General features: G+C 41.8%; 1 protein-coding gene across 1 annotated transcript in view; it reads right to left on the reverse strand.

Moving 5' to 3' along the window:
- The window catches only part of VAT1 (vesicle amine transport 1), a 201,117-nt gene that overhangs the window by 79,818 nt on the left and 94,386 nt on the right, over positions 1-26,913 (reverse strand). Inside the window, exon 2 of the mRNA XM_053699584.1 lies at positions 17,342-17,549. Within this exon, the coding sequence (XP_053555559.1) occupies positions 17,342-17,549 (208 nt within the window). The remainder of the gene's footprint in view (positions 1-17,341; positions 17,550-26,913) is intronic.

A 26,913-nucleotide genomic window follows, 5' to 3' on the forward strand; every position in this document is an offset into this window, starting at 1 on the left:
AAGAACTTTTCTACCAAAAACTGCTTTCGAAGAAGCAAATACATCAAAATGGTAGAATTTAGTAAATGTATGCAAAGAAGACCAAGTTGCTGCTTTGCAAATCTGATCAACTGAAGCCGCATTCTTAAAAACCCACGAAGTGGAGACTGACCTAGTAGAATGAGCTGTAATTCTCTGAGGCGAGGCCTGACCCAACCCAAATAAGCGTGATGAGTCAAAAGCTTTAACCACGATGCCAAAGAAACGGCAGACGCCTTCTGACCTTTCCTGGAACCAGAAAGGATAACAAATAGACTAGAAATCTTCCTGAAATCTTTAGTTGCTTCAACAAAATATTTCAAAGCTCTTACCACATCCAAAGAATGTAAAGATGTCTCCAAAGAATTCTTAGGATTAGGACACAAGGGAAGGACAACAATTTCTCTATTAATGTTGTTAGAATTTACAAAATTAGATAAGAATTTAAATGAAGTCCACAAAACAGCCTTATCCTGATGAAAAATCAGAAAGGAGGAGATTCACAAAAGCAAATAATTCAGAAACTCTTCTAGCAAGAGATATGGTGAAAAGAAACTTTCCAAGAAAGTATTTAAAAATGTTTAAAAAAAAAAAAATGCATAGGCTCAAATTGAGGAGCATGTAAAGCTTTTAAAACAAAATTAAAACTCTGAGGAGAGATTGATTTAATGACAGGCTGGATATGAACCAGAGCCTGAACAAAAACGTGAATATCAGGAAGCTTAGCAATCTTCCTATGCAATAAAAACAGAAAGAGCAGAGATTTGTCCCTTCAAGGAACTTGGAGACAAACCATTATCCAAACTATCCTGAAGAAACTGTAAACTCGATAATAAATCTTTCTAGAAACAGATTTATGAGCCTGCAACACAGTATTAGTGCTTAGTCAGAGGTTTCTCTGACCTTGTGATTAAGTGTTTAATTTCCATACCTTCAGATTTGAAATCCTGATGGAAAAAAACAGAAGGTCTAGCCTTAATGGAAGTGGCCAAGGTTGGCAACTGGATATCCGCACAAGATCCGCATACCAAAACATGTGAGGCCATGCTGGAGCCACCAGCAGCACAAACGATTGCTCCATGATGATTTTGAAGATCACTCTTGGAAAAACTAGAGGCGGGAAAATGTAAGCAGGATGATAACACCAAGGAAGTGTCAAGGCATCCACTGCTACCGCCTGAGGATCCCTGGATCTGGACAGGTACCTGGGAAGTTTGTTTAGATGAGAAGCCATCAGATCTATTTCTGAAAGACCCCACATCTGAACAACCTGAGAAAACACATCTAGATGGTAGGTACTACTCCCCTGGATGTCAAGTCTGACAGCTGAAATAATCCGCTTCCCAATTGTCTATACCTGGGATATGAACCAAAGAAATTAGACAGGAGCTGGAATCTGCTCAACCAAGTATCCGGGATACTTCTTTCATAGCTTAAGGACTATGAGTCGCATCCTGATAGAGGCCAAATCTAAAGAGCCATGAAAATCGCACGAAGTTCCAAAATATTGATTGGTAATCTTGTCTCGAGACTTCCAAACCCCTTGCACTGTCAGAAATCCCCAACCTGAAAGACTCACAGCTGGTGAGATCACAGCAGTCAAGGTTGGACAATTGAGAGGCACCTAGAACTATATGATGGTGATTTAACCACCAAGTCAGAGATAGTCTAACATTGGGGATTTAAGGATATAAATTGTGATATTGTTGAAAAAACCCTGCACCATTGGTTCAGCACACAAAGCTAGAGAGGTCTCATATGAAAACAAGCAAGGGGGGGGGGGGGGAAATCACGTCCGATGCTGCAGTCATGAGACCTAAAACTTCCATGCACATAGCTACTGAAGGGAATGACTGAGACTGAAGGTTCCGACAGGCTGCAACAAATTCAAAACGCCTCTTATGTTAGAGACCGAGTCATGGACACTGAATCTATCTGGAAACCTAAAAAGGTGACCCTTGTCTGAGGAATCAAAGAACTTTTTAGTAAATTGATCCTCCAACCATGTTTTCGAAGAAACACTAGTTTATTTGTGTAAGATTCTGTACAATATAAAGACTGAGATAATACCAAGAAATAGTCCAAATAAGGAAACACTGCAATACCCCATTCTGATTACATAGAGTAGGGCACCAAGAACATTAGAAAAGATTCTTAGAGCTGTTAATAACCAATATTTGTAACTTTTTCTGCAGTGCTTTGTGAGGTCTGAATGGGTTAAATTTCTATGCAGGCATAGTTAGTCAGGAGAGGCCACTCTTGCTTAAGGTGGCATTGTTTTATGGTAGCTAGTGTATGTCTGTATTCATTCTAAATCTAATCCCTTCCTATCCTTGTATGAGATTACTCAAGCTCCTTGCTGTCCTGGTAGGCCAAATATATGCGAGTGTATGTATACCATAAATTAGTAAGCTTATAGAATGATATGCTTTACACACAACTCTTTGTTAACATAAGAGCAGACATTAGTTCATCCCTGACCTTTGCCTTTTTTGATATTCGGTCAGACAGTTAAACCAGCTACTTTGAGGAATAAAACTTAGTGAATAGAATTCTGTCTAAACTGTATTTTTTACTTATGTCATAACCATATTTGGTAAAAACCCTTGCATTTTAGCTAGCCAATCAAACTGTATTAGCCTAGATATGGAGTCCCAAACTGTATTAGCCTAGATATGGAGTCTTCCCCCCCCCCCCCCCGAGAAAACTATTCATTCTCTCCTCACTGCAGTGTGTCTTTCAATAAAACGAACCCTTTTTAACCTGTCGTGGTCTGAAGAGTTATTCAGTCCAGGGTGAATATCACCAACACATGGCGTCACGAACAGGATGGCACATTCTCAGACACCAGTCAAAGTGGCAAAGACTGCTCCAGGGGCACTCAATTAAGACCGGTCTTCTGAATGGTAAGACCATTTTCTGTTTTTAGTGTAACAGTAATTGAGTGTCTCTGGGTAAGGGGTCAGAGCTGTTTGGCGTCCTGGGTGACGCTATCCTAAGAGGCTCCGTTTATAGATTTATTAATGTTGTGTGTTGTATTGTGTAAATTGTTTTTTTTTTTTTTTTTTACAAAAACACCTTTTGACCTAGGAGAGTGTCTATTAAAAAGGCAACTGTGATTAGGAGACTGGGTTTACAGTTCTAGCCGCCCCAAACTGACTGCAAGTCCCACGGAACGTTAAACAGTCAGTGTTTGAATGCAAGGGGAACGGTGACAAACCTATATCCAAAACTGTGACCTGGCAGACATCCCAAGAGGAAACAGTTATATGTTATCTGATTATTTGTTTAGGAAAACCTCCTGGATAAGCCCTGATTAGACAGCTTTATTTCTTGTATGAGCACTGATAGTATTCCCAGTGAAGAAAAGGGAAAAGGAAATTTATGCTTACCTGATAAATTTGTTTCTTTTACGATAGGACAAGTCCACGGATTTCATCCTTACTTATGGGATATTGCTTCCTGGTCAGCAGGAGGAGGCAAAGAGCACCACAGCAGAGATAGAGATAGATATGATATATAGATAGATATGATATATAGATAGATATGATATAGAGATAGAGAGAGATAGATAGATAGATATGATATAGAGATAGAGAGAGATAGAGAGAGATATGATAGAGAGAGATATGATAGAGAGAGATAGAGAGAGATAGAGAGAGATGAGATAGAGAGATAGGATAGAGAGAGATAGAGAGAGGAGAGAGAGAGAGATAGAGAGAGGAGAGATAGAGAGAGATAGAGAGAGATAGAGAGAGATGAGATAGAGAGAGATGAGATAGAGATAGAGAGAGATGAGATAGAGAGATAGGATAGAGAGAGATAGAGAGAGATGAGATAGGATAGAGAGAGAGAGATGAGATAGAGAGAGATAGAGAGAGGAGAGATAGAGAGAGATAGAGAGAGGAGAGATAGAGAGAGATAGAGAGAGATGAGATAGAGATAGAGAGATGAGATAGAGAGATGAGATAGAGAGATAGAATAGAGAGATAGAATAGAGAGATAGAATAGAGAGATAGAATAGAGAGATAGAATAGAGAGATAGAATAGAGAGATAGGATAGAGAGATAGGATAGAGAGATAGGATAGAGAGATAGGATAGAGAGATAGGATAGAGAGATAGGATAGAGAGATAGGATAGAGAGAGATAGAGAGAGATGAGATAGGATAGAGAGAGAGAGATGAGATAGAGAGAGATAGAGAGAGGAGAGATAGAGAGAGATAGAGAGAGATAGAGAGAGATGAGATAGAGAGAGATAGAGAGAGATAGAGAGAGATGAGATAGAGAGATAGGATAGAGAGAGATAGAGAGAGGAGAGATAGAGAGAGATAGAGAGAGGAGAGATAGAGAGAGATAGAGAGAGGAGAGATAGAGAGAGATAGAGAGAGATAGAGAGAGATGAGATAGAGAGAGATGAGATAGAGAGATAGGATAGAGAGAGATAGAGAGAGGAGAGATAGAGAGAGATAGAGAGAGGAGAGATAGAGAGAGATAGAGAGAGGAGAGATAGAGAGAGATAGAGAGAGATAGAGAGAGATGAGATAGAGAGAGATGAGATAGAGATAGAGAGAGATGAGATAGAGAGATAGGATAGAGAGAGATAGAGAGAGATGAGATAGAGATAGAGAGAGATGAGATAGAGATAGAGAGATAGAATAGAGAGATAGAATAGAGAGATAGAATAGAGAGATAGAATAGAGAGATAGAATAGAGAGATAGAATAGAGAGATAGAATAGAGAGATAGAATAGAGAGATAGAATAGAGAGATAGAATAGAGAGATAGGATAGAGAGATAGGATAGAGAGATAGGATAGAGAGATAGGATAGAGAGATAGGATAGAGAGATAGAATAGAGAGATAGAATAGAGAGATAGAATAGAGAGATAGAATAGAGAGATAGAATAGAGAGATAGAATAGAGAGATAGGATAGAGAGATAGGATAGAGAGATAGGATAGAGAGATAGGATAGAGAGATAGGATAGAGAGATAGGATAGAGAGATAGGATAGAGAGATAGGATAGAGAGATAGGATAGAGAGATAGGATAGAGAGATAGGATAGAGAGATAGGATAGAGAGATAGGATAGAGAGATAGGATAGAGAGATAGGATAGAGAGATAGGATAGAGAGATAGGATAGAGAGATAGGATAGAGAGATAGGATAGAGAGATAGGATAGAGAGATAGGATAGAGAGATAGGATAGAGAGATAGGATAGAGAGATAGGATAGAGAGATAGGATAGAGAGATAGGATAGAGAGATAGGATAGAGAGATAGGATAGAGAGATAGGATAGAGAGATAGGATAGAGAGATAGGATAGAGAGATAGGATAGAGAGATAGGATAGAGAGATAGGATAGAGAGATAGGAAAGAGAGATAGGATAGAGAGATAGGATAGAGAGATAGGATAGAGAGATAGGATAGAGAGATAGGATAGAGAGATAGGATAGAGAGATAGGATAGAGAGATAGGATAGAGAGATAGGATAGAGAGATAGGATAGAGAGATAGGATAGAGAGAGATGAGATAGAGAGAGATGAGATAGAGAGAGATGAGATAGAGAGAGATGAGATAGAGAGAGATGAGATAGAATAGAGAGATAGAATAGAGAGATAGAATAGAGAGATAGAATAGAGAGATAGAATAGAGAGATAGAATAGAGAGATAGAATAGAGAGATAGAATAGAGAGATAGGATAGAGAGATAGGATAGAGAGATAGGATAGAGAGATAGGATAGAGAGATAGGATAGAGAGATAGGATAGAGAGATAGGATAGGATAGAGAGATAGGATAGAGAGATAGGATAGAGAGATAGGATAGAGAGAGATGAGATAGAGAGAGATGAGATAGAGAGAGATGAGATAGAGAGAGATGAGATAGAGAGAGATGAGATAGAGAGAGATGAGATAGAGAGAGATGAGATAGAGAGAGATGAGATAGAGAGAGATGAGATAGAGAGAGATGAGATAGAGAGAGATAGGATAGAGAGATAGGATAGAGAGATAGGATAGAGAGATATGATAGAGAGATATGATAGAGAGATATGATAGAGATAGAGATATATACACACACACACATAGATCCTCCCTTCTTCCCACTCCAGTCATTCGACTGAAGTTAGGACGAGAAAGGAAAAGCCAAGGTGCAGAGGCGACTAAAGTTTAAGAAAAATAAAGACCTGTCTCAGAAAATGACAGGGTGGACCGTGGACTCGTCATATCGTAAAAGAAATAAATTTATCAGGTAAGCATATATTTCCTATTTTTTTTTTAACAAGATGATATGAAGAGTCCACGGATTTCATCCTTACTTATGGGATACAATACCAAAGCTATAGGACACGGATGAAAGGGAGGGACAAGACAGGTAACTTAAATGGAAGGCACCACTGCTTGAAGAACCTGTCTCCCAAAAATAGCCTCGGACGAGGAAAAAAGTATCAAATTTGTAAAAAAAAAAGTGGAGACGACCAAGTTGCAGCCTTGTGTTACGGTTGCCTCCAGGCTGGCTGGAAGTTGGACCGTAGAAAAGGATGCTCCTAGCGCTCACCAAAGAATCATCAGCACCATAGTCAGCAATCCCTGTAGTGATATTAGCTGAAGCTGTCCCCTACAAACATGAGTCAAAGCTGCAAGTTAGAGGGACAGAAAAATAGGTCTGAAGTGCTGGAGCACACAGCCTGCTTTTTATTGAGGTTACATGCAAACAGGACACTCTCAGGGGGAGGCATAAAATCCCCCATCACACATTTGATATTAGATAGAGAGACACTCCCTTTGACAGGCCACAACATTTACTTCAGCAGATAACATTACACACAATAAAACAATGCAGTCCACCTTATCAATACTAGTCTGATTAGACAATGGGAAAGTTGATCACTAAACCTAATTAGAGCTAATCCCAGCAGACTTGTATTTAGAATAGGTTTCTTGAAGCTGAACAAAATTTAACTCTTAATGGCACACACTGAAACTGAACCAAATGGGAGAAAGCCAGGGACAAGTCATTTCACAGGTCTGGGGACATAGTCTTAAAGGGGGCATTGTTCACCAGAGTCACAATATGTCCCCAGACGTTTCCCAAAGGGCCACACACACCCAACAAAAGTCAATATACTCTCAGGGGCACAATCTTCCAGGGGCCATAGTCATGAGGAAGGAGGCTGGCAAATAGGCTTCTCCAAAATCCAAGGAAGCAGGGCAACCTTCCATTTAAAGGGCCAGTCACAAATAGCAGTTTGTAACATATCTCCCCTTTTGGAGGGAGACTAACCAGGCACCTGACCTTCTGTCGGTCAGTGCCTAAGTTAGTCTCGCAACCCACCCACAAATAAACACTAGCAGCAAAGTAGCCCCCCCACAATAAGTAGTACTGGCCTGTAGGTTCCAGGTTATAGGATGAAATGGTAGCATCCTCTGCCTTCCTGGCGCAGCTGGGCAAATAGCTGATGGTACTTGGGGGGCAGAGGCCAGCGGCACTCTGCCCTGGTGCCAGCGCTTCTGCTGGGGTGAGGGGTTTGCAGGCCAGTCCTGTAACAAGGGGGTCTGTAGGGCAGAGGCCAGCAGCGCTCTGTCCTGATGCCAGCTCTTCTGCTGGGGGAATTGGGGCATAGTCCTGCCCGGTGGCAAAGGGAACGTGGGGGTCAGTGGGGGTTAACATCTCCACTGTTAACCCTGGGCCCAAGTTAGGAGTTAGCTGGGGAGGGGGAGATTGGCTTACCTCCTCCTCCTGATACTCCGGTGGCCGTTGGGAAGGGAGGTCGATGCTCTCCGCTTCCTGTGGAACATGCTGCGGCTGGGGAGAGAGACCGGTTGTCTCCTCTCCCTGGAAGGCACACTCCGGCTGGGGAGGGAGGTCGATGCTCTCCCCTCCCTGTAGCTGGGTCTGTCGCTGGGGATCTGGGCCGCCTGCCCAGCATCCCTGTAGGGCCGGTAGAGAGACTGCGGTCCCATCTCCACCTGCCTGCTGGGGGTCCTCCCAGGACCAGTCTATGAGGCCTGCTGCCTCTGGTATCTCTGGTTGGGGAAGGAGACTGGTTTTCTCTTCCCTCTGCACAGTATACTGCCGCTGGGGAGGGAGGTCGCTGCTCTCCTCTCCCTGTGGAACATGCTGCGGCTGGGGAGAGAGACCAGGTGTCCATACCCTCAAACTCCACAGTTGGCGCTCAAAGGCTCGTGCCGCTTCGTTCTCAGTAGCCAATTCCCGGATGAGGCGACTGACTACCTCCTGTGCAGGGTCTGGACCATATCGGACTAGCCGCCTCTTTACCTCTGGAACGAAATCAGCGCCCTCATAGCGACGGATCAGGTTGAGGTGCTCTTCACAGGGTTCTGACCAGTATCTTGTCAGCTCCATGCTGCTGTAGGTAGGGACGCTGCGCAGTGGCTAGCGTTGCCCTCAATAACTTTCCTACGATACCAGTGCTGTTGTGGTGCTGCTCCTTGCGCTAGGACGCCAATCCCACCGCTGCCGCCAAATGTTACGGTTGCCTCCAGGCTGGCTGGAAGTTGGACCGTAGAAAAGGATGCTCCTAGCGCTCACCAAAGAATCATCAGCACCATAGTCAGCAATCCCTGTAGTGATATTAGCTGAAGCTGTCCCCTACAAACATGAGTCAAAGCTGCAAGTTAGAGGGACAGAAAAATAGGTCTGAAGTGCTGGAGCACAGAGCCTGCTTTTTATTGAGGTTACATGCAAACAGGACACTCTCAGGGGGAGGCATAAAATCCCCCATCACACATTTGATATTAGATAGAGAGACACTCCCTTTGACAGGCCACAACATTTACTTCAGCAGATAACATTACACACAATAAAACAATGCAGTCCACCTTATCAATACTAGTCTGATTAGACAATGGGAAAGTTGATCACTAAACCTAATTAGAGCTAATCCCAGCAGACTTGTATTTAGAATAGGTTTCTTGAAGCTGAACAAAATTTAACTCTTAATGGCACACACTGAAACTGAACCAAATGGGAGAAAGCCAGGGACAAGTCATTTCACAGGTCTGGGGACATAGTCTTAAAGGGGGCATTGTTCACCAGAGTCACAATATGTCCCCAGACGTTTCCCAAAGGGCCACACACACCCAACAAAAGTCAATATACTCTCAGGGGCACAATCTTCCAGGGGCCATAGTCATGAGGAAGGAGGCTGGCAAATAGGCTTCTCCAAAATCCAAGGAAGCAGGGCAACCTTCCATTTAAAGGGCCAGTCACAAATAGCAGTTTGTAACACCTTGCAAATCTGTTCAGAGGCATCATTCTTAAATGCCCATGAGGAAGCCACAGCCCTAATAGAATGAGTCGTAATTCTCTCAGGAGTTTGCTGTCCAGCAGTCTCATAAGCCAGACTGATGATACTCTTAAGCCAAAAGGAAAGAGGTAGCCATAGCTTTCTGGCCCCTACGTTTGAAGATGATTGACAAAAATCCTTAGTCGCTTGCAAGTAAAACTTCAGAGCACGAACCACGTCTAAATTGTGTAACAGACGCTCCTTCTTAAAAGGATTAGGACACAAAGAAGGAACAATTTCCCGATTAATATTCTTACCAGAAACAACCTTAGGAAGGAAACCAGGTTTGGTACGTAAAGCCACCTTATCAGAATGGAAAAAGATAAGGAGAATCACATTGTAAAGCTGAAAGCTCCAAAACTCTGCGAGCATAAGAAATCTTAGAAAATTTTGTTTTTGGTTGCTAACAAGTTTGAACCTATGCATTCCATAGATATTAACGGAACCCCTTGAAAAACATTAACCCCTTAATGATGCATGTCGTACAGGGTACGATGCACACAACCTGGTCTTAAAAGACTATCAACGTACCCTGTACGACATTAGGGGTTTAAAGCGGCTGGAAGCGATCCTGCTCGATTCCAGCCGTTTTCCGGTTATTGCAGGATGCCTCGATATCGATGCAACCTGCAATAACACCCCTTGGCCATCCTATGCAGAGAGAGCCACTCTGTGGCCCTCTCTGCACCTGACATCGATGGCCGGTATCGTTGGTTGGTGGGAGCCGACTTGGGAGGCGGCCAGAACCGCTACACTACAGAAAAGTTTTGGTTGTACAAGTGGGAGAAAGGGGTATTTTAATGTTTTTTTTTTAAAAAACAAATCTAAGGTATCTAGGAGGGGGTGGGGGGTTGGTCTTTGGTGGGGGGGGGGAGCTACACTACAGAAAAATGGGAAAAATTTAAAAACAAAAATATTATTCTAAACTGGGTACTGGCAGACAGCTGCCAGTACCCAAGATGGCACCCATTAAGGCAGAGGGGGAGGGTTAGAGAGCTGTTTGGTGGGGGATCAGTCAGGTTGGGGGCTAAGAGGGGGTCCTACACATCAGCATATGTAAATATGCTTAAAGAAAAAAAACCCCACCTAAATATACCTTTTATTTTAGTACTAAAGATAGCGGGGACAATTGTGGGGTGGGGATAAGGGGGTCTGATATTTTAGGTGGGAGGCTGAGCTCTACACTAAAGCTAAAATTAACCCTGCAAGCTCCCTACAAGCTACCTAATTAACCCCTTCACTGCTAGCCATAATACACGTGTGATGCGCAGCGGCATTTAGCGGCCTTCTAAGTACCAAAAAGCAACGCCAAAGCCATATATGTCTGCTATTTCTGAACAAAGGGGATCCCAGAGAAATATTTACAACCATTTGTGCAATAATTGCACAAGCTGTTTGTAAATGATTTCAGTGAGAAACCTAAAATTGTGAAAAATTTAACTTTTTGTTTTTTATTTGATCGTATTTGGAGGTGAAATGGTGGCATGAAATACCAAAATGGGCCTAGATCAATACTTGGGGTTGTCTACTACACTAAAGCTAAAATTACCCCAAAAAGTTCCCTAATTAACCCCTTCACTGCTGGGCATAATACACGTGTGGTGCAGTGTGGCATTTAGCGGCCTTCTAATTACCAAAAAGCAACGCCAAAGCCATATATGTCTGCTATTTCTGAACAAAGGGGATCCCAGAGAAAAATTTACAACCATTTATGCCATAATTGCACAAGCGGTTTGTAAATTTCAGAGAGAAACCGAAAGTTTGTGAAAAAGTTAACTATTTTTTGTATTTTGATCGCATTTGGCGGTGAAATGGTGGCATGAAATATACCAAAATTGGCCTAGATCAATACTTTGGGATGTCTACTAAAAAAAAAAAATACACGTCAATGGATATTCAGGGATTCCTGAAAGATATTAGTGTTCTAATGTAACTAGCGCTAATTTTGAGGAAAAAAAAAATTGTTTGGAAATAGCAAAGTGCTACTTGTATTTATGGCCCTATAACTTGCAAAAAAGCAAACATGTAAACATTGGGTATTTCTAAACTCAGGACAAAATTTAGAAACTATTTAGCATGGGTGTTTTTTGGTGGTTGTAGATGTGTAATAGATTTTGGGGGTCAAAGTTAGAAAAAAAGTGTTTTTTCCTCAGATTTTATAATTTTTTATAGTAAATTATAAGATATGATGAAAATAATGTCATCTCTAGAAAGTCCATTTAATGGCGAGAAAAACTGTATATAATGTGTGGGTACAGTAAATGAGTAAGAGGAAAATTACAGCTAAACACAAACACCGCAAAAATGGCCTTGGTCCCAAAAAGGACAGAAAATGGAAAAGTGCTGTGGTCATTAAGGGGTTAAGTAAATTCAAACTCCAAGGAGGAGCAATTAGTCTAAACACATGCCTGATTCTAGTGAGCCCGACAAAAAGACTGAACGTCTGGAACATCTGACAGACGTTTGTGTAACAGAATAGACAAAGCAGAGATCTGTCCCTTTAAGGAACTTTATGACAACCCTTTCTCCAAACCTTCTCGGAGAAAAGGAAATCCTGGGAATCCTAACCTTACTCCATGAGTAGCCCTTGGATTTGCACCAATAAAGATATGTACGCCATATCTTATGGTAAATCTTTCTAGTAACAGGCTTACGTGCCTGAATCAAGGTATCAATGGCCGCATCAGAAAACCCTCGCTTAGATAAAATGAAGCGTTCAATCTCCAAGCAGTTAGCTGCAGAGAAACTAGATTCGGGTGATGGAAGGGTCCCTAAATGAGAAGGTTCTGCCTCAATGGAAGCTTCCACGGCGGCAGAGAGGACATGTCCACCAGATCCGCATACCAAGTCCTGCGTGGCCACGCAGGAGCGATAATTACCGAAGCCCTCTGCTGTTTGCTCTCCTTCCCCAGGTAATTGCTCGGATCAAACAGTGGAAACACATAAGCTAGGTTTAACGACCAAGGCACTGCCAAGGCGTCTCAGTTCGGCCTGAGGATCCCTTGACCTGGATCCGTATCTTGGGAGCTTGGCATTCTGACGAGACTCCATCATATCCAATTCCGGTCTGCCCCACCTGAGAATCAGAGAGGCAAAGACCTCCGGATGGAGTCCCCATTCCCCCGGATGAAACGTCTGCTCAGAAAGTCTGCTTCCCAGTTGTCCACTCCTGGGATGTAGATTGCCGACAGATAAGAGTGAGCCTCTGCCCACCGAATTATCTTGGATAATTCTGTCATCGCTAAGGAACTCCTTGTTTCTCCCTGATTGATGTAAGCCAGTGTCGTGATGTTGTCCAACTGAAACTGGATGAATTTGGCCGAAGCCAACTGAGGCCAAGCCTGAAGCGCATTGAATATCGCTCTTAACTCCAGAATATTGATTGGAAGCAACGACTCCGACCGAGTCCACACACCCTGAGCCTTCAGGGAATTCAAGACTGCGCCCCAACCTAGTAGACTGGAATCAGTTGTCACTATCACCCATGAGGATCTGCGAAAGCACGTCCCTTGGGACAGATGATCCTGAGACAACCACCAAAGAGAGAGTCTCTTGTCTCCTGATCCAGATCTATCCGAGGAGACAAATTTGCATAGTCTCCATTCCACTGTCTGAGCATGCTCAGCTGTAGACTTCTGAGATGAAAACGAGCAAACTGAATGATGTCCATTGCGGCCACCATCAATCCAATTACCTCCATGCACTGAGCCACTGAAGGTCGAGAATTGGACTGAAGGGCTCGGCATGTATTCAGAATCTTTTACTTCCTGACCTCCATCAAGAAGATTTTCATGGATACGTAATCTATTAGAGTTCCCAGGAAAGGAACCCTTGTCTGTGGAATTAGTGAACTCTTTTCTAGATTCACTTTCCACCCGTGAGTCATTAGAAAGGCCAGAACCATGTCGGTATGAGACCTTGTTAGATAGACGCCTGGATTAGAATATCGTCAAGATAAGGCACCACTGCAATGCCCGCGGTCTGAGAACCGCCAGCAGAGACCCTAGAACCTTTGTGAAGATCCTGGGTGCCGTGGCCAACCTGAAAGGCAGAGCCACGAACTGAAAAGGTTTGTCCAGAAAGGCAAATCTTAGGAACTGGTGATCTTTGTGGATAGGAATGTGAAGGTATGCATCCTTTAAATCCACGGTAGTCATATTGACCCTCCTGGATCAATGGAAGAATTGTCTGAATCGTCTCCATCTTCAATGATGGGACTGAGGAACTTGTTTAGACTCTTGAGATCCAAAATGGGTCTCAACATTCCCTCTTTTTTGGGAACCACAAAAAGATTTGAGTAAAACCCCTGCCCCTGTTCCTCTATTGGAACGGGACAAATGACTCCATAGTGGAGAGGTCTTTTATACAACGTAAGAACGCCTCTCTTTATCTGGTCTACAGACAATCGTGAAAGAAACTTTCCAGTTGGGAGGGAATTTTTGAACTCTATTAGATACCCCTGAGACACGATTTCTAGTGTCCAGGGATCCTGAACGTCTCTTATCCAAGCCTGGACAAAGAGAGAAAGTCTGCCCCCTACTAGATCCGGTCCCAGATCAGGGGCTGCCCCTTCATGCTGTCTTGTGAACAGCAGCAGACTTTTTTTTTTAATCATGTTCCAAGCCTGGTTGGGTCTCCAGACGGCCTTGGCTTGTGTAAAGTTCCCATCCTGTTTAGTGGAAGAGGGGACTCCCTTGAAGTTTCGAAAGGAACGAAAATTAATCTGTCTACCCCTCTGTTTAGAAGTCTTATCCTGAGGTAGGAGATAAACCTTACCTCCCGTAATGTCAGAAATGATCTCTTTCAAGTCAGGCCCGAATAGGGTCTTACCTTTGAAAGGAATAGCCAAAAGCTTGGATTTAGAGGAAACATCCGCAGACCAAGATTTTAACCATAAGGCTCTGCATGCTAAAATGGAAAAACCTGCATTTTTAGCCGCCAATTTTGCAATTTGGAAAGCGGCATCTGTAACAAAAGAATTCACCAGCTTAAGGGCCTTAATCCTATCCATTATTTCCTCTAAAGGAGTCTCAGTTAAATGTCGGGAAAACCAGAATCATTTAACAGTTAATGTGTCCCTCAAAGTCAACCCTTGCCACAAATAAAGGTATAATAAAACCCTTTAAACACCATCTTTCTCCAGCGTCAGCCTGCTCAAAAGTGTGACCGTGTCTGATCCCTTAGCAAAAAAAACGGATCGCATAAGTACACCAAATCAATGCATATTATACATCACTGCATATTATGCAAATAGTATAAGAGAAACAGATAGGGGAATAAACATTTTATTATGTAAGTTAGTTACCCCACTTGTGTTGCAGCAGCTAATGTCCAGTCTGTTCTGATCTACACTCTCCCCAGAAAACAAAAAAAGACTGTACATACAGTAGTGCTGATCCAAACCTGTCCCACACGAAGAGGACTCTTTACATCACCTCCTGCAAGTCTGTGGGGACAAATAGGGCTTTGTGACATCTTATAAGAGCATTAGCAGGGCAGCACCAACATGGGGAGTGAAGTGATAATGTAGAAAACTCAGTTCCCATTGCTGAAACTCTGATGCTCCACCCTGAGAAAAATAGTACTCACTGTCACCATTTGAAAATAATAAACTCTTGATTGAAGAATCTAAACTAAGCTCACTTTACCTCTTCCTATCACCAACACAGGCAAAGAGAATGACTGGAGTGGGAGGGAAGGGAGGAGCTATATATACACAGCTCTGCTGTGGTGCTCTTTTCCTCCTCCTGCTGACCAGGAGGCGTAATCCCATAAGTAAGGATGAAATCTGTGGACTCGTCATATCTTGTAAAATAAATGGGTTGAGCTTGTAGGTATGATTAAATCTCATGTAATTTTCACATTTTGTACATATACAGGCCTCTTAATCTTATACATGCTTCTCTCCAAGTATTGCTCTTTGGACAGATAAAATAAACTATGGAAAATTAACATTACCTTCTTTCTATATCCCACTGGGTATATATAGCTTGGATCTAAGGCCAGAATTTTTTTAGAAAATCTGGGGATACCACAGGCTAAATCAACTATTTCAAATGCCAATGTAAGGGTAAAGAAAATGCACTCCAGCAAAGGAGATCATTAGGAACAAATTAAAGGGGAGACATTTTGAGTAAACTGTCCCTTTATCCCAGCTACAGAGGCTGTGAGGCCTTAATCAGGTATTCCTTTATATAAAAAGGTAGTTGTATCTTACAATTGTCCTGTGTACCTGTTACCTAATAAAATTTGAGTGAATACACTCACTCATGAACCAGTAGAGAATAACCTTCAATCTCTTAGCCTCTGCAACATATACATAGATTAATTGCTTTTTATGTACAAAATATTGTGGTAATTAAAATGGAGCTACTATTGCTCTTAGAGAACACTTTTTAAAAAGCTTGTAGTCCCTAATACAAGTGAAATCGGACCAGTGGCATAAGCCAGACCACAAGAGTGCTGCTCATGTATAAAGAGGTTAGACTTCACTGGAATGACCAGTGCCGTTTTCAGAACTAAAATGGGGCATAATTAGTAATGTTAGCTAGCTTAATCACTGCATACGTAAGTGCATTGCTCAAGAGCCGATATATTTTTAGGGTTTCCCCACCACCATTTCACAACAGAAGAAATCTAGGGAAAGGTCACGTGTGTTTTCCCATTGTATACAAGGATAACTGGAGCAGCTGAGGGTTAACATGCAAGCAACTATACTTAAACAAATGTGAAGTGATAAATGCTTTATTTTGTTTGTTCAGGCAACAGAAAATAAATTTGACTACAAAAGAATTCAAAGGCTGAACCTAAACAGGAAGTAACATTATTGGGCAGGAAGAAAGATCTTTAGACAGGAATCTGAAAGGATGTATGTTTAGTGCTAGCTATAATCCAACAGGAAGTGAGTTTGTCTAGTATTCAATGGAACATCCTTGCAATTTTTCAGTACAATAGTTAAAGGGACAGTTCACCCAAAAACTCTCCCCTTTAAATTATTCCCAATGATCCTTTTTACCTGCTAGAGTGTATTAAATTGGTTGCAAGTGGCTCATTTACTCCTATTTCAGCATTTGAAATAGCTGATTTAGCTTGTGGTTTTCCCCAACCTATACTGAAAGTTTTGATACTTGAGTATATGCTATTGACAAGCCTAAGTAAACACAGTCAGCAGAAGAAGTTACTCTATGGGATGTAGGATAGTTAAGTAATAAAACGATAATTTTCCATTGTTTTCTCTATGTATTTTAGCTTTGGTTTTCCAGACAATTATAAGATAACGAAGCTAGTCTTTGTACACTAAGTTATAACATAATGAGATCTGATAATACCTTATGTTCAACCCCTTGTAATAGCTGTGTATATGAAGTAGGCTGTGGTTTCAAAGCACAAAACCAAATAAATCCGAAAACCCAATTTCTCAAATATTCTATACTCTGCAGGTGGTATAACAAGTAATTTAAAATACATTAATGGAAAAACAATTTTACAGTGTACTGTTCCTTTAATTACATTTTCCTTAAATTAAGTGAGCATGTAGGGCTTCAATACAATACAACATTCCTGCAAAAAAAAAGCCAACACCATCCCCCAACAACCCTTAAAAGGATTTCAGGCAAACCCAAAATGTTAAAATCGACTACCAACATTATCGCTGGAATAGTAAGAATCTCTAAGCTGTAGAGGTGGTGGTTTCAAAAGGCAAAACAAACTATGTAAACGAGAGGCAATAGCAGAAATCAGCAATATGGGATGGGAGAGAGCTCAGATGTTACAAGTTTGTAACCGTATTTAAAGCAACTGCAACAGTAAAGACTTGGGCTAGCAACGGATCTGAAAGCGCAGAAAACACAAACCAAAAAAACCTCACATTATGCACCACTATCTTATTTGATTGTTCTTATCCCATGCCCCCTTGAGAAGCAATATGGGACATTAAGTAACCTAGGTTTGTTACAAATCCAAATCAATGGCTGGTTTAGGCATAGAAAATAAGTTATAGAAACAAAAAAAACCCTTACCTGCTGCCATGTGGATGAGAACACTCTGATTGGGTCTCAGATTTCCAAAATCAAATAGGATCATGTAGGCTGTGATGTAGTTTACCAGCAAGGCAGCACCCTCCTCAAAACTCATTCCCTCTGGCATAATGAAGGTGTGGTTGGTTGGGATGGATACAACCTCTTGCCACAGGCCAAACCGGTTGAGGACCAATACTTTATCTCCAACCTGAGGATACAGAACAGCATACGAATTTATAAAACCAGAACTCTGTACATGAAACTGATTAAAAAGGGAAAATAGTGTTCTAGAGAGCATTGTTACTTTTTTTTAACCAACTGAAAGAAAAAAAAAAAAAAAAAAAAAAAAAAAAAAACCCTATACATACAAATACACAAAATAAAGCAAATAAAGAAGCCAACATTTAGATTATATTCATCTAGGGCTGAAACAACTAATCGACTTAATAGATAATGAAAATCGTTGTCAAGATTTTCATTATCGATTAGTTGGTCAGTCGATTAGTTGGGCTGCATGCAGCGCACGTGTGCAGAATGAAAGAGGAAGACGCGCTGTGGGACAGTTCACGTCGCTCATGCTGCGCTGTTGTAAGGTAGGTCCCCCCCCCCCCGGTTATCTAACTTAGTTTACATGCTTACTACACTTCTTAGGGCGTACTGGAAGTTGCTTTTTTTGTTTAAAATATATATTGGGCTTGGCTGAATGGCTTGCAGATCCTGCAATATATTTATAAAAAAAGTCATTCCCTCCATGGTAGTCTAGTGGGGGAGCATTTGGTCTGCACATCTGAGAGCTGGAAATTGGAGTAGCAATTAGTATGGTTTGTCTGTAGTGTTAGTACACTACAATTTCCAACGCTCACTGACTTGCATCACTGAGCCAGCCAGAAGAAGCTATATATGGTCTGTAGTGTACCAGACAGAGGTGCAGATCAAATTCTCCCCCACTAGACTACCAGAGAGGGAATACTAGTACATATATACACATATATATATATATACATATATATATATATATATATACATATACATACTAAAAAATGAAACTCAAAAAGTTAAGGATTTTTTCCTTTATTAAACAAAAAAACACCCCACTGCCACGCCACTGGATCCCCAGGGATTTGAAATTGATATTAATTGTACATTTATAATATATTTATTATATATTTATATAATCTTCAAGTTTTTGCTATGTGTGATTTTTTTTTTAAATGTGTGTTTGAATCTGTGAGTGTATGAATCAAATTCAATGAATGTATTATTGTTCCTGCTAAGAATACCCACAACTTAATATAATGTGCTTAGCTTTTAGAGAGCAGACCAAAAGAGTACTTAAAGTATTGCTATCTGAAAGTAAACTGTGATAAATAAAATGAGTAGAGAAAATCAGAAAATTAAAAGGGAACATATATTAGTACCTCTGTTTATGTTACAACCCCACTGGGAGCATAATCATGAGGACATCCCATGTAAACCTAAACTAAAAATTGAGAAAACGTCATTTTATTTTTTGGTTTTCTGGAACCGGCAGCAGAGAGAGGATGAACTTGAAACCAGTCCACATCTAATATTTTTATTTATTTTTTTGTAGGTTTTTTTTTTTTTTTTTAAACCGATTAATCGAAAAAATAATCGACCAACTAATCGATTATGAAAAATAATAGTTTCAGCCCTATATTCATCATGGTGTTACACACTAACTTAGTGCCATGAATTAGTCTCTCTCCAAAGCTACAAACCTTAGAAGCTCAGTCACTAGCTTTGTCCTGCTTGGAAGCTTTGACTGACCAGCCTATTGTTACTCTTGGGGAGCTGCAGCCTTAGATAACTGTTGAATCCCTTTGGAGTTAGAGCATGTGATACATGCATTAGTGATCTTGTATTTCCTAACATAAGAGCATGCAAGCCAACCCTCAGTAATCTTAAGTTAATTGTACTTCAGTTGGTGCCTCACTTGAAAAAAAAGTTTGTTTGAAGACCCACACTAAAATCACTTTCAAGTAAAAAAAAAAAAAAAAAAAAAAAAAAAAAAAAAAGTATATCGTCGATCTGAAAAGGGAGGTAGCTTAATCTCTATGACCGATAAAAGAAACTATGAAATAGACCCCCGTTAGGAAAATCATTGCATTCAATAGATGATGCTCTCTCCACATCCCTCTGACATTCGCTGTACTCAGAGGAATCGGGCTTCAAAAAAGCTGAGAAGCGCATGTCAACGTAGAAATCTTACAAACTTTGCCTCCTATGGAGGTGGTGAAGTAAGTTTGTGCTAAAACTGAATTGTGGGTGTGGTGAGGGGTGTATTTATAGGCATTTTGAGGTTTGGGAAACTTTGCCCCTCCTGTACTCTATACGTGATAGACTCCTGTGAACCCACTATCCCCACCCCATGCAGTAAATACATTAGTATAGTATACACTGGTCATTAGTGGCAGTTTGCCATTTAATTGCAAGGTAATAATACCTCCCTGGAAAGGAGTATGTTAAAAAAAACATAATTTATGCTTACCTGATAAATTTATTTCTCTTGTAGTGTGTTCAGTCCACGGGTCATCCATTACTTATGGGATATATTCTCCTTTCCAACAGGAAGTTGCAAGAGGATCACCCAAGCAGAGCTGCTATATAGCTCCTCCCCTCACATGTCATATCCAGTCATTCGACCGAAACAAGACGAGAAAGGAGAAACTATAGGGTGCAGTGGTGACTGGAGTTATAATTTAAAATTTAGAACCTGCCTCAAAAAGACAGGGCGGGCCGTGGACTGAACACACTACAAGAGAAATAAATTTATCAGGTAAGCATAAATTATGTTTTTTCTTGTTAAGTGTGTTCAGTCCACGGGTCATCCATTACTTATGGGATACCAATACCAAAGCTAAAGTACACAGATGATGGGAGGGACAAGGCAGGAACATTAAACAGAAGGAACCACTGCCTGTAGAACCTTTCTCCCAAAAACAGCCTCCGAAGAAGCAAAAGTGTCAAATTTGTAAAATTTGTAAAAAGTATGAAGTGAAGACCAAGTTGCAGCCTTGCAAATCTGTTCAACAGAGGCCTCATTCTTAAAGGCCCAGGTGGAAGCCACAGCTCTAGTGGAATGAGCTGTAATTTTTTCAGGAGGCTGCTGTCCAGCAGTCTCGTAGGCTAAGCGTATTATGCTACGAAGCCAAAAAGAGAGAGAGGTAGCCGAAGCCTTTTGACCTCTCCTCTGTCCAGAGTAAACGACAGAGAAGAAGTTTGTCGAAAATCTTTAGTTGCCTGTAAGTAGAACTTCAGGGCACAGACCACGTCTAGATTATGCAAAAGACGTTCCTTCTTTGAGGAAGGATTAGGACATAATGATGGAACAACAATCTCTTGATTGATATTCCTGTTAGAAACAACCTTAGGTAAAAACCCAGGTTTAGTACGCAGGACTACCTTGTCTGAATGAAAGATCAGATAAGGAGAATCACAATGTAAGGCAGATAACTCAGAGACTCTTCGAGCCGAGGAAATAGCCATCAAAAACAGAACTTTCCAAGATAAAAGCTTAATATCAATGGAATGAAGGGGTTCAAACGGAACACCCTGAAGAACTTTAAGAACCAAGTTTAAGCTCCACGGAGGAGCAACAGTTTTAAACACAGGCTTAATCCTAGCCAAAGCCTGGACGTCTTGATTCTCTGCCAGACGCTTGTGTAAAAGGACAGAGCAGAAATCTGTCCCTTTAGTGAACTAGCAGATAAGCCCTTTTCTAAACCCTCTTTTAGAAAAGCTAATATCCTAGGAATCCTAACCTTACTCCATGAGTAACTCTTGGATTCACACCAATATAAATATTTACGCCATATCTTGTGGTAAATTTTTCTGGTAACAGGTTTCCGAGCCTGTATTAATGTATCAATAACTGAATCCGAAAACCCACGCTTTGATAGAATCAAGCGTTCAATTTCCAAGCAGTCAGCCTCAGAGAAATTAGGTTTGGATGGTTGAAAGGACCCTGAATTAGAAGGTCCTGCCTCAGGGGTAGAGACCATGGTGGACAGGACGACATGTCCACTAGGTCAGCATACCAGGTCCTGCGTGGCCACGCAGGCGCTATCAGAATCACCGATGCTCTCTCCTGTTTGATCCTGGCAATCAGTCGAGGTAGTAACGGAAAAGGTGGAAACACATAAGCTATGTTGAAAACCCAAGGGGCTGCTAGTGCATCTACCAGCACCGCTCCCGGGTCCCGGACCTGGACCCGTAACAAGGAAGCTTGGCGTTCTGACGAGATGCCATGAGATCCAGATCCGGTTTGCCCCAGCGACAAATCAGTTGAGCAAATACCTCCGGGTGAAGTTCCCACTCCCCCGGATGAAAAGTCTGACGACTTAGAAAATCCGCCTCCCAGTTCTCCACACCTGGGATGTAGATCGCCGACAGGTGGCAAGAGTGAGACTCTGCCCAGCGAATTATCTTCGAGACTTCCAACATCGCTTGGGAACTCCTGGTTCCCCATTGATTGATTGATGTAAGCCACAGTCGTGATGTTGTCCGACTGAAATCTGATGAACCTCAGTGTTGCTAACTGAGGCCAAGCTAGAAGAGCATTGAATATTGCTCTTAATTCTAGAATGTTTATTGGGAGGAGTTTCTCCTCCTGAGTCCACAATCCCTGAGCCTTCAGGGAGTTCCAGACTGCTCCCCAGCCTAGTAGGCTGGCATCTGTTACAATCGTCCAATCTGGTCTGCGAAAAGTCATTCCTTTGGACAGATGAACCCGAGACAACCACCAGAGAAGAGAATCTCTGGTCTCCTGGTCCAGATCTGAGTAATCCCCGTTCCATTGACTTAGCATGCATAGTTGCAGCGGTCTGAGATGTAGGCGCGCAAATGGCACTATGTCCATTGCTGCGACCATTAAGCCGATTACTTCCATGCACTGAGCTACTGATGGGCTTGGAATGGAGTGAAGGACACGGCAAGCATTGAGAATCTTTGATAACCTGGACTCCGTCAGGTAAATTTTCATCTCTACAGAATCTATAAGAGTCCCTAGAAAAGGGACCCTTGTGAGTGGTAACAGAGAACTCTTCTCCACGTTCACTTTCCACCCATGCGACCTCAGAAATGCTAGAACTATCTCTGTATGAGACTTTGCATTTTGAAAACTTGACGCTTGTATCAGAATGTCTAGGTACGGAGCCACCGCTGTGCCTCGTGGTCTTAGCACCGCCAGAAGTGAGCCCAGAACCTTTGTAAAAAATTCTTGGGGCCGTAGCTAACCCTAAGGGAAGAGCTACAAACTGGTAATGCCTGTCTAGAAAGGCAAACCTTAGGTACCGATAATGATCTTTGTGAATCGGTATGTGAAGGTAGGCATCCTTTAAGTCCACTGTGGTCATATATTGACCCTCTTGGATCATGGGTAGGATGGTCCGAATGGTTTCCATCTTGAACGATGGAACCCTTAGGAACTTGTTTAAGATTTTTAAGTCTAAGATTGGTCTGAAGGTTCCCTCTTTTTTGGGAACCACAAACAGATTTGAATAAAACCCTTGCCCCTGTTCCGTTCGCGGAACTGGGTGGATCACTCCCATCACTAAGAGGTCTTGTACACATTGTAGAAATGCCTCTTTCTTTACTAGGTTTGTTGATAACCTTGACAGATGAAACCTCCCTTGTGGAGAAGTTTTGAAATCCAGAAGGTATCCCTGAGATATAATCTCCAACGTCCAGGGATCCTGTACATCTCTTGCCCAAGCCTGGGCGAAGAGAGAAAGTCTGCCCCCCACTAGATCCGTCTCCGGAAAGGGGGCCCTGTCTTAATGCTGTCTTAGGGGCGGAAGTAGGCTTTCTGGCCTGCTTGCCCTTGTTCCATGACTGGTTGCCTTTCCAACCCTGTCTGTAACGAGCAGTAGTTCCTTCCTGTTTTGGAGCGGAGGAAGTTGATGCTGCTCCTGCCTTGAAATTACGAAAGGCACGAAAATTAGACTGTTTGGCCTTTGATTTGGCCCTGTCCTGAGGAAGGGTGTGGCCCTTACCTCCAGTAATGTCAGCAATAATTTCCTTCAAGCCGGGCCCGAATAAGGTCTGCCCTTTGAAAGGAATATTCAGTAGTTTAGATTTAGAAGTTACATCTGCTGACCAGGATTTAAGCCATAGCGCTCTGCGCGCCGGTATGGCGAATCAGGAATTCTTAGCCGTAAGTTTGGTTAAATGCACTACGGCATCCGAAATAAACGCATTAGCCAGCTTAAGGGTTCTAATCTTGCTCAAAGACTCATCCAATGGTGCTGTGCGAATTGCCTCTTCCAGAGACTCAAACCAGAATGCCGCTGCAGCAGTGACAGGCGCAATGCATGCAAGAGGCTGTAATATAAAACCTTGTTGAACAAACATTTTCTTAAGGTAACCCTCTAATTTTTTATCCATTGGATCTGAGAAAGCACAGCTATCCTCCACCGGGATAGTGGTACGCTTGGCTAAAGTATAAACTGCTCCCTCCACCTTAGGGACCGTCTGCCATAAGTCTCGTGTGGTGGCGTCTATAGGGAACATTTTTCTAAATATCGGAGGAGGGGAAAAAGGCACACCGGGTCTATCCAACTCCTTGCTAATCTCTGTAAGCCTCTTTGGTATAGGAAAAACGTCAGTACACACCGGTACCGCATAGTATTTATCCAGCCTACATAATTTCTCTGGGATTGCCACCGTGTCACAATCATTCAGAGCCGCTAACACCTCCCCTAGCAACACGCGGAGGTTCTCAAGCTTAAATTTAAAATTTCTGAATCCGGTCTCCCCGAATCAGAACCGTCACCCACAGAATGAAGCTCTCCGTCCTCATGTTCTGCAAATTGTGACGCAGTATCAGACATGGCTCTCGTGTCATCGGCGCGCTCTGTCCTTAACCCAGAGCTGTCGCGCTTGCCTCTTAACTCGGGCATATTGTATAATACTTCTTTCATAACATTAGCCATATCATGTAAAGTGATTTGTAAGGGCCTTGATGTACTTGGCGCCTCAATCTCACGCACCTCCCGAGCGGGAGACGAAGGTACTGACACGTGAGGAGAGTTAGACGGCATAACTTCCCCCTCGTTGTCTGGTGATAATTTCTTTATCGGTACAGACTGACTTTTATTCAAAGTAATATCAATACAATTGGTACACATATTTCTATTGGGCTCCACATCGGCTTTTAAACATAATGAACAAGCAGATTCCTCTGTATTAGACATGTTTAAACAGACTAGCAATGAAGCTAGCAAGCTTGGAAATTACTTTCAATAAGTTTACAAGCAATATAAAAACGCTGCAGCGCTTTTAAAAAAAAAAAACAAAAAAAAAAAAAACAGTTGAATAACAAAGAACTAATTCAGTTATAGTCAACAATTCTTTAAATGTATTAATTAGCAGAGGATTGCACCCATTAGCAAAAGGGATGATTAACCCCTCAGTACCCAAAAAACGGATATCAAATTAAGATTTAACGCGTTTATCACAGTCAAACACACTGTCACAGGTCTGCTGTGACCGATTACCTCCCTCAAAAACGAATTTTGAAGACCCCTGAGCTCTCTAGAGACGTCCTGGATCAAGGAGGAAGAAGCAGGAAGACTGCTAGAATTTTAACTGCGCAACAAGGCGCTAAAAAAGGCCCCTCCCACTCATTTACAACAGTGGGAGACCTGATATAACGGTTTCTATGCAGAAATATATGTTAGCCATGTGTACAAAAATCATGCCCAAAAGGATTTATCACCAAAGTACCTCACAAAACGAATAACATGCCAGTAAACGTTTTAAAAACAAACTTTTTTAATGTCATGCAAAGTTATCACTAAGCCTGCTACCAGTCGCTTCCACTGCAGATAAGGCTTAAGCATTATTTCAGTATTAACAGTATTTTCTCAGTCAAATTCTAGTCCCTAGAAAATAACTCTACTGTGCATACATTTATCAGCCTGATACCAGTCACTACTACTGCATTTAAGGCTGTACTTACATCATACGGGTAACAGCAGTGTTTTCTTAGTCAATTCCATTCCCAGAAAATATTGTACTGCACATACCTCATTTGCGGGGGACCCCGCATGCTATTCCCATTTTCTGAAGTTACCCCACTCCTCAGAATGTCGAGAACAGCCAGTGGATCTTAGTTATGCCTGCTAAGATCATAGAAAACGCAGGCAGTTTCTTCTTCCAAATACTGCCTGAGATAGAAAAACAGCACACTCCGGTGCAATTTAAAATAACAAACTTTTGATTGAAGAATAATTAAGTAAAAACTCCAACTCCTCTCGCGACCTCCTTTGTTGAGGGTTGCAAGAGAATGACTGGATATGACATGTGAGGGGAGGAGCTATATAGCAGCTCTGCTTGGGTGATCCTCTTGCAACTTCCTGTTGGGAAGGAGAATATATCCCATAAGTAATGGATGACCCGTGGACTGAACACACTTAACAAGAGAAAAAAAACATTACTCAGAGCTAGCTAGAGCATGGTCCACAATGCCTTAGAAACCATCTATAGAAATAAAGTTACCAAAGTAATACACCAGTCTGGTGTCTTCTGTTTTCCCTAACAGAGGCTACCTATACAGTGACTGGTATCTAAAAGTTAAAGTGCCAATGAACAAAAAGAGCAAAACCAGCAAGTAAAATAAAACGTAGTGTTTATTCAGATGCTTTAAAAACAGGATCAAAGAGACATCCTATGAGAGTAATAAACACCTCGGGGCTGGCAGGCTTACGCGTTTCGGCATTGCGCCATAGTCATAGTTTGCCAGTCCCAGGTGTGTAATTTATACACAATTCTATTGGTTAAAAGATTGAAGGACATGTGATTAAAACAAACACGCCCACAAGAGTAGCTATCAAATTACCGAGACAGAGCAAAGTGATTGATATTTTGTAGAACAGAAATAACATGTTGCAAATAAATAAATACCAGAATACATGTTAAGTACATAGACAAATTCAAAAAATAGTCTACAGGATAGAGATAGAATATATATATAAATATATACAAGAGACATAGTAGGTGTTGAAACGTTGTGTACACTGTTTAAATGAGGGTAATAATAACTCGACATACATATACAAAATTTGTTATAGTATGGTATTCATACTGCATACATTCTAAATAATCAAGATACATAATAGTTCCTAAAACGCGTAATCCTGCCAGCCCCGAGGTGTTTATTACTCTCATAGGATGTCTTTGATCCTGTTTTTAAAGCATCTGAATAAACGCTACGTTTTATTTTACTTGCTGGTTTTGCTCTTTGTTCATTGGCACTTTGTTTATTGCCTGTTTGAGCACCAGCACCTGCCTGACCTATATCGTGTACACCCCTACTACGTTAGCCAGTGTGACCGGATTACAGTTGGATACAGAGGATTCTACACGCATGGCGGTTCACCCATTATGACACGGATGTCTGCTCGTGCCTGATAGGCTCTACCCGCAGAAGTATCCAGGAGGGCGGGACCTGAGCGGCACTGAGCGGGAGAGAGGATGCCAAACGCTGACAGGAACAAGCGCTAAGTGAGTAACACGAGAAGGGCTCTGCACTTTACAGCGGCACTGAATGC

Source organism: Bombina bombina, chromosome 1, assembly GCF_027579735.1.
Source record: "Bombina bombina isolate aBomBom1 chromosome 1, aBomBom1.pri, whole genome shotgun sequence".
NCBI lineage: Eukaryota > Metazoa > Chordata > Amphibia > Anura > Bombinatoridae > Bombina > Bombina bombina.